The 8,389-nt window shown below is 50.1% G+C and overlaps 1 protein-coding gene across 6 annotated transcripts in view; it reads left to right on the forward strand.

Annotated features, from left to right (window-relative positions):
• The first annotated feature begins 317 nt into the window (after positions 1-317).
• MSANTD2 (Myb/SANT DNA binding domain containing 2) overlaps positions 318-8,389 on the forward strand; it is a 15,299-nt gene continuing 7,227 nt past the window's right edge. The window contains exons 1-4 of one of the 6 annotated variants that reach the window (XM_035897475.1): positions 4,146-4,228; positions 4,835-4,879; positions 5,520-5,778; positions 7,562-7,622. In XM_035897475.1, coding sequence (XP_035753368.1) covers positions 5,700-5,778; positions 7,562-7,622 — 140 coding nt within the window. In that variant the 5' untranslated portion in view covers positions 4,146-4,228; positions 4,835-4,879; positions 5,520-5,699. Of the gene's footprint in view, positions 444-4,145; positions 4,229-4,637; positions 4,880-5,389; positions 5,779-7,418; positions 7,466-7,561; positions 7,623-8,389 lie in introns of those variants that run through there. The other 5 variants (XM_035897476.1, XM_009642115.2, XM_035897478.1 and 2 more) reach the window with 5 other exon arrangements.

Consider the following 8,389-nt stretch of genomic DNA (forward strand, 5'->3'; position numbering starts at 1 on the left):
CAGTGGATGTGTGAAACTTCAGGGTGGCTTTTAGGAACAAGGGTGTTTCTGAAGGCAGGGCAGTCTACTCAAGCGTGGCCTTTGTTGCACTAAAGTAAGTAGCGGTGGGTTTTAAACACTTTTTCAGCAGGTGGTGGCAGGGGTAGGTTTAACCTTACTTGTGCAAGCCAAGCTCTGCCTGTAGGACACATCCATCCCATCTAAACTCTTCACAGAGCCACAAGTCGTTGGCCGTGGTGGGTACGGGCATGGCAGAGGGGTTTGCTGGGCTGCCTTCTCAAGCTCTAACTAGTTACTCTTCTTTTCCTCCAGTGCTGTCTTAAACCGGGAGCTCAGCGCGTCGGGAGATGGAGGTGCCCAGCCATCTGCCTTTCCGCAGGCAATACTGGAGAGGTTCTTCTCTCTAGATGTCTAGCCCGATTAGCATCAAATCCCTGAGAAGGGTATGAATAATTTTATTCTCGGCTCTCTAACAGCAGCAACCAATGGAGCATCTTCACAGGTGGCTATTTTGAGACGCGAGGTGTAGCCCGCTGCCGCTGCAGGGAAGTTCATCGTCTCGGCACCGCGTATCGGTGCGTGACTTCCTCACCCGGCCGGGCCACAGCTCGTTATACCCTGGCTTTGTTCCCTCTCGGTCGCTGGCAAAGTCCTACCTCATCTAGGCTGACCTCTGCAGTTGGCTGTAGCACTTCTGTAAATAATTCCTGTCCAGGCAAGAGCTTATTTTTTTTAATCTATTTAATTGTGATTTAGAAATTGGCAGTGGTGGAAAATCCACTGCGGTTTTTTTGTTAGGTTCTAGCTCTGGCTAACTAACCCATCTTAAAAACACGTGCCTTAACCTGCTTTGACTGACACCCCTTGTCTGTGTCTTCCAGGGTGACTTTACTTCTTCAAGTCATTGTCCAAGGAGATCTCTGGTTCCTATCTCAACCAGGCGATCACCTTGTCTGTGTTCCCCCTCACCACCCTTTTTCCCTTGGGACATTCCCATCGCTTTCCTTGTTCCGTACCGGAGACCTTTGGGCCAAATCCTTCGGAAAGTCCCCGTGTGTTTGGGCGCATCAGGGTACGACTGAGGCTTCGCTCTTCGGTGCAGAGCATGGTTTATCTTGGCTGCCAGCGTGTCCCCGCGTGCTGCGATCTGGGGGATGTGCAGCCACCTGTGGGGCCGGAGCTTTGCAGACAGGTCCGCGGCTGCTCCTGCAGCGCACGCCTGCAAAGTTTTGAGGGCGGGCTTGCACCACGCTGCTGGTGTTTGGCAGAGGAGTGTTACGCCTCGGGGTCTCGCATCGGAGACGCATTGAAGTCGGCGGCTGCCTTTCTGCAGTGGCCTGTGGCGCGCTCGAGAGTTTAAGCTGCTCTTTCATCTTCGTTTATTCGGGATAGAGCACAGAAATAGGGCTTCTTGTGGCGATACCCTGTGTAAGCCTCACTTTCTCCTGCCTTGCGCACATCTTCTAACCTACAAGTCCATGAGCCAGCAAGTTGAGCGGAGCTATCAGACCACTGTAGACAGTTCTGTTTCCTTGTGATCCCACCAACAAACTCGGGCACGAAGATTTCAAGAACTTTGACTGTGCTGGTCATCCCTACATGCCCCACAACCACTCCAGGCTTGAAAAGCCTTTTCTTTTGTCCCAGTGTAGTTTCATCTCTTACTGCTTGTGAGTATCCTGGCAAGACGAGGAAGGGAAGCTATTTGCTACTGCCGTCCTTAATTCGGGACGTAAAGCCAAGAGCTCCTCTCTCCCATTAAGTAAAAGAGCATCTTCAGAGCTGAACGTTGTGCTAAGCGGTGCTCTGTGCCGTCGGGACCTCGTCTAGGCCAGCTGCTATCATTTAATAGACTTAAATAGATCAACGTGGACGTGCCCGGAGGCCACCTAACCGCTCTGCGGAGCCCGTAGCGTCTCACTGAGTAAGAGTACGTCTTGGGTCAGGGGTCTGGAGTTTCTTGTGTTGGACCATCTCAGGGGTTTTACATAAAAAGCTCGCTGCGGTGCAGTTCTCCCTCGTCTTATTTTTTGCTGGGAGGAGGACTGTGACTCCAGCCTCCCTCCAAGTCACCTCCTAAGGCTTTTCTGACCAGTGTTTCCGACTGTCGCGCTGCAGCTCCTGCAGAGCGATCAGTTCTCCTGTGGCTCCACCTGTAGAGAAGATGAGGGCTCGTAAGTTAGAAATGGCGAGAAAATCCATGTTGAGCTTTTTGACTTGTCTCCTCCTTTGGCTTTCGTAATTATAAATTAAGTGGAGATAATCTGTCTTCGTATTGCAGGCAGTGTTGCAGAGCAATAAGCAAAAGCCTCGGTCTCTTCCAGTCTGTGCAGTCACTGGGCAGTTATCAGGTCTGTTTTCAGTTACTTGTCCTAAATGTACTGGTTGCTTGTCTATCTGTATCAATATATGTGTGTGCACTTTAGGAACCATGGAGCAGGAGTTGAGCTGGACGCCAGGAGGAATAGAGGAGGTGCGTAAGAAAAAAAACCTCGAGTTTCAATCTTGGCGATCAGAATAACCTGCTGGGAGAAAAGGGCTGTACCATTGAGTGCTCTAAAATGTCCAGGGGAGGTTTCCTGAAGTCCGAGCAATTATTTAGGTCTTAACCAGGGTCTCTGAAGAAAATCATCGTGGGAGGTGCGGGCAACTGCGGGGGGAGAGCCACTGGTCTGGGCCACCTCACCCCGGCCACGCAGAAGCCTGTGGGCCTCCATGAGACGGAGCCCCCCTGTGAACATCGCCTAGAAAAGTGGTAGGGATGCCTGCTGGAAAACCTGGGGAATGGTTCTCCTTCCTTCCGAGGAGGAAGAGCTAGCGGGAGTCATGATTCTCCAGGAAACAAGACCAAGGAGCCAGCAGCTGCTTGGCCGCAGGCCTTCTGGTGTGTCTGAAAGCACCAAATTTTAGGTTACCTCACTCAAATTTTAAGTTATCTGTTGCCAGAAGCAGAGGTTAAAGATGAACCGTGCAGCCAGGTCCAGAGGCATCTAGGCGGTAACCTCAAAAGCGCTCTTCACTTGCAAGAGTAATGAGCAATGAGAGTATTGCTCCGTTATTTTTGCCCCCTTTTTGCGTTGCTCCCTTTAATTCTTCTGCTAGAACCATGGAATCATGAAGGCTGGAAAAGGCCTCCAAGATCAAGTCCAGCCATCAAACCGTACTAGTCTGCATTGACTAGACGCTAACTTATTTTCATGGTAAAAGAAGCCAGTTTGCAGCCTGAACGCAATAGTTAATTACTACGAGGCGCCTGCCCAGTGTGTAGGAATTACTTGGCAATTCCATGGGTAGGGAGACGTGTTTGAAGCTTAAAATATTTGCTTAAAATAGAGCAAGTGGCCGTGGATGTCGAGCGTTCCCAAGAGGGCTTGGCCAAGAGTGTTGATGGGTTTGGTTAACTGGGCTGGAGATGGTTCGTTTAGCTTAAGGGCTGCTAAAAAAATGAGCTAGAGGCTCTAAATCTGTGGTTAACTCCGATGGATAAAGCAGGGCAGATGTAAGAACTGGGGTTGGGGAAGCATTTTGCAAAAAATCTGACTTGGGTGGATTTTTAGAAGGAGTCTGGGAGTGAAACAAGAGCTTGGCCGTATCGCTCGGGGAGATTTGAGCCGAAAGGAGAGAAATTGGAGTGAAAAAGCATCCTCCAATGCGCTTTTCAGGGCAAACCAGACCATTGAAAACTGCCCCGATGCTCCCAAGGGGTTCTTGTTGCCGAATTTTAACAACCAAATTAATCTGTACCCCCAGCCCTAGGGAACTCAGTTTTCCTTCAGTGAATACAGACAGGTTTCTCGGCCGGGTTTTTGGTTCCAGGTTGGCAGAGCCAGTGCTTTTCTACCCCGCTCGCAGGCAGAAACTTCACATTTGCTGGTGTCCACCCACGGCGGATCTGCCCGTTCATCCCGGGAGGCAGCGAGGGCAAAATTGGGAAGGGTTCTACCTTAAAGCACTGCATAACTCTGGTGCTTATTGCTGCCTGTGTGCTTGTATGTTTGGGTTTGGGGTTTTTTTTTATTATTTTGTGTTCTTTTGGGGGGGTGGGGTGGGTTTTGGGGTTGGTGGTTTTTTTTTTTGGTTTTTTTTTTTTTGAAACAGCAGGATAGAACTGACTTGCTGCTTAGCAGTTTTGCTTCTGCCCCCAGGGCTCGGAATATCACGAGGAAACTGGGTAGAAATGTATTCCCTTCCCGCTGACGCTGTTAAACCAGTGTATGAGGAGCATTCGGTAGGTCCGAGCTTTCTGGAGGTGTAAAGTTTCCTTTTTGGGGAAAAAAAAAAAAAAAATCAAGCTGTTTTTGCAACGATGCGTGCTTGAAAGTCCTCTTCCAGAAGGCAAGGGGGCAGGACTGGCTCTTCCCAAATTGATGCCTCTCTTGAACTCCGGAGGCAGCTTTCCTGTTCAAGCAAAAGCTAAAGATCCGGCCAACCCAGGGCACGCCGTGACCTTTCAACAGCAGGGTGGTGGTAGAACTAAAACCACGTTGAGGGGTACACGTAAAGATTTTTTTATTGTTATTATTTTTTTTCCCCTCCCAAGCAGTCGTGTGTCGCTACGGATTAAGGGGGAAATGCGGACGGAAATCGTAGGTTTATACAGCTTTGCCTCGCCGTCGAGCGCGAGGCACCGGCTCGGCCGTCGGTGCGGGATGCTGAAGGGATCACCGAAAAGCAGACCAGGTTTTTGCATCGGTCTTCCTGGGAGGTTTCAGCCTCGGCAGTGTTTTTAAAGCCTTGTCAGACAGAGCCACCCGAGTATTGTTTCTTACTTAATGCTTGATATCGAAGTCTGGGCATTTGGAGCATTATTGATTTGACCTCTTTTAAATTTCAGCAGCTTCACAAGAGGCAGAGTGAGTTAGTAAGGAATGCAAAATATGTAAGTAATATATATTTTCCTAGCTGAATAGCTTAGGCATATACATTTTGTACCTTGTGTCTTCTCACCAGAGTAAGGAAGGTTGGACCGTCTTTGCTTTGGGGGACTCTTCTTTCTCTTTTCCTTCCTTTCTCCTCCCCGCTTCACCTTCTCCAAGCTGTGGGCACAACACCAGCTCTGCTCTCTCCTCCGCGTAGTAGGTGTGCATTTTCTTGGCTCGTTGGTATCTCTGACTGGGGGTCTCTTGGTATTTTTATTTTATTTATTTCCCCCCAAAAAAAACCCCACTATGTTACATAGCAGATCTGGGGATTTTTTTCCGAAATGGGGAAGAGAATAAATCACCAGAGTTAAATCTGACGAACCTGTCGCTGCTACGCAACTTTGTCCCGTGTCGTAGATGTTAACGCTAAATCGCTGCAGCGGGAACGTCGGATACGTACGATGCTTCCTGGCGGGCGTAGATTAATTCGGGAGCATTGCATTTAGCTCATGAGCGTGGGGCGAATACTGATCAGTGGAAGTAAAACCAAAAGAAAACCCATCCTACCCCCTGCCTAGCAGCCGTGTAACTGTCTGCAAGTGAATGTCTGCTCCGGCCGCTGCCGCCGCCTGATTCACGGGCGTTTTTCTGTCTCAGACCCTTCGCAGGTGCTACAGCCGCGTGAAGGAGCACGGCGTTGGGAAGAGGAAAAGCAGCTACACGTTCGAGCAGCTGGAGCAGGTTTTTGGGCAGGGAGGATGGGACTCCCAGCCCTGCCAGCCCGTCCTCATCAACAGCAGCGGCTTGTACCAGGAGCTGGAGTAGGAAGGCAGCACAATGGAGGAGTATTCGCAGGAGGACTGGGGAAACCACAGTCAGGATCTGCATTGCTACCAGACCGGCGAACAGGAATTGGGTAAGGAAAATCCCATCCCATCGCGTCTCCGTCCTCTGATTTTACCTGTGCTTGTGCCTCTCGCACACATCCGTGTCTCGGTACGTTATGTTTTGGACATGACGGGCTCTAGGTGCTAAACCCCTGATGGCCTTGGGGAGAAAAGGGAAAGAAATTCCCCAGTTCATCACCAAAAGCAAACTGCGGTTCCCGAAGTATTTTAGGATTGGGACTGGAGTTTGAAGAGCCTAGCGAGAGGAAAGAAGGGCTCTGTGGCCAGGAACAGCGGAGGAGGAGGTGGCAACACATTCCCTGTTCCGTTCTACTTCCCCTCGCGGGATCAGGGAGATATTTTCCCTTCCAGTGGTGCCCTGCTTTGGAGATTGTGGGCACCAGCTGAGCCCGTGGGTTAACGTGCCAACACCGTTTGCTTAACTTAACGAGGACTTCAGACCACTGCTGTTAATACTGATGCCTATAAATATTGCTCCTTCTTCTGATATACCCCAACTGGTGTGTTGGTTTTAAATATATAAATACCTGCGGCCTTTTTTAAATTAAAAAAAAAAAGAAAGCAAGTTCACGCTCCAGGATTGAGACCTAAACCAAACTCCCCCACGTGCTTTTCCTGCCTGAATTATCGGTGCCTCTGTGTAAGAATTGATATATCGCTTAATTTGGAGATCCGGTTGTGGCCTGTGGCTGATTGAACTTTGCCAAACGGAGCAAGCTGTCACGTTCTGGATTGAAAACGCACGCCGATCCGAGTGGGTTTGTGGAAAAGTGGGGTTCTTTGAGTGGATCGATACCTCTTGAGCCCCTGACCTCAGGGGTGCGTGTTCCCCCCTCGCCTGAGCACGGGGGGAGTTCTTACGGCAGAAGGTTTAAGTCGGTCAAATGCAGAGGAGACCCAAGCGAAGCGGTAGCCAGGAGGTGAATTTGGATAAAGGCTCTTGGTGCAATGAGTTGGGTTTGGGTTTTTTTTTTCCCCCCCTTGTGTTTTGTAGGATGTAGGAGGGAGAGGTGAGGCCGTCACGTATCCATACACATCTTTGGGTTGGGACGCTTTGGAGGAGGCTTGAGTAGCAGCGCGATGTTAAAATTTGCAAGCTGGCTGTTAACCGCGTTCCGGTTCTCTCCGACTTCTTCCCCAGGGGGTGTAAAAGTCAGAAATGTGTGGGAGAGGAGTGGTGGGGAGAAGACGGCGTTGCAAAACGTATGTAAGCGACGGCTGGTTCTGCCTAGTTTGGCTCGTTCTGGCGAGTCAAACTGCGCTCCCCTGCTTTGTCACCGTCCCCCTCCAGTCGAAGCGGAGACGGTCGCGCGCGCTTGGGCTGACGTTGTTCTCCGTGTTCAGAGAAGTTATGGGAAAAGCGCTTAGCGCACAACAAATGGGACACAGATGGATTTGTTCTGGTGCTTGCTCTTCAGATGTGCCACTGGAAGCAGAGAAGCCTTTTCGCTTTCTTTTTTTCCTTTTTTTTTGGTCCAACAATGCAGTTTGCAATTAAATCGATTTGCGATTTAATAGGGGGAATTGCAGCCTTGTCCTCCAGAGGTTTTGCAGTTATGGAAGGAGATTCAGATCTTAACTGGTCGCATCGCTTCCAAGAAAAAAAAAAAAAATATTCAGTTACGGAGGATTTAGGAACCAGAGCCATCTCCTGCAGGACTTGGTGGACTGCCTGGCTTAGGAAGCAACTTTGATGTATTTATTTTTTATTTTATTTCAGTCTTAAAAAAAAAAAAAAGCCCCAGGAACATTATTTAAAATATAATTGCCTGTTGCAATTTTCCCTTTCAGATGAAATGCCTACCACGAAAAGGACATTAAAGATAAAACAGGAATCTTCAGAAGACACGCAGTAAGTAATTCATGAAAGTTTGACCCTGGAATGTCTTTCCCTGGAGATGTTGTGCAGGAGGGGAGGATATTTGAAACTTCTGATTGTAATTATAAATACATTGTGCAAGGCTGTTCCATCGGTGGAATCCGCTGGATGCGTTATTCCAGTTATCTCAGAACATCTGAAAAGCTTCACAACTCCCTCTCTCCTTGGCTTCGTCATTCAGCAAGCGAAACGAGATTTACCACACGAATGCAAGGACTTAAAACACGGCTACAATACGTGTCCGATTCATTAGGGACGCGCGGGCAGGCTGCGGGTACCGCGACATGAGGCCAGACTCTTGGATCTATCTGTAATCTGGGGTGTTTTGGTGGTTTTTTCTCCCATCTGCCTGAAATTTGTCCCTTTGGAAATAAGGAAAAAAGAGAATGTAGGAGGAGTGGAGGAAAGAGAGAAAGAGAAGGTGCCCAGGTGGCCAAGAGGGCCAGCGGCATCCTGGCTTGGATCAGGAGTGGTGTGGCCAGCAGGAGCAGGGCAGGGAGCGTGCCCCTGTGCTGGGCACTGGGGGGGCCACCCCTCGAGTGCTGGGGTCAGGGTTGGGCCCCTCCCTCCCCAAAGGACCTGGAGGGGCTGGAGCGTGTCCAGAGAAGGGCAGCGGAGCTGGGGAGGGGTCTGGAGCCCCAGGCTGCTGGGGAGCGGCTGGGGGAGCTGGGGGGGTTCAGCCTGGAGCAGAGGAGGCTGAGGGGAGCCCTCATCGCTGCCTACAACTGCCTGAGAGGAGG

Source organism: Egretta garzetta, unplaced genomic scaffold, assembly GCF_000687185.1.
Source record: "Egretta garzetta isolate BGI_Z169 unplaced genomic scaffold, ASM68718v1 scaffold207, whole genome shotgun sequence".
NCBI lineage: Eukaryota > Metazoa > Chordata > Aves > Pelecaniformes > Ardeidae > Egretta > Egretta garzetta.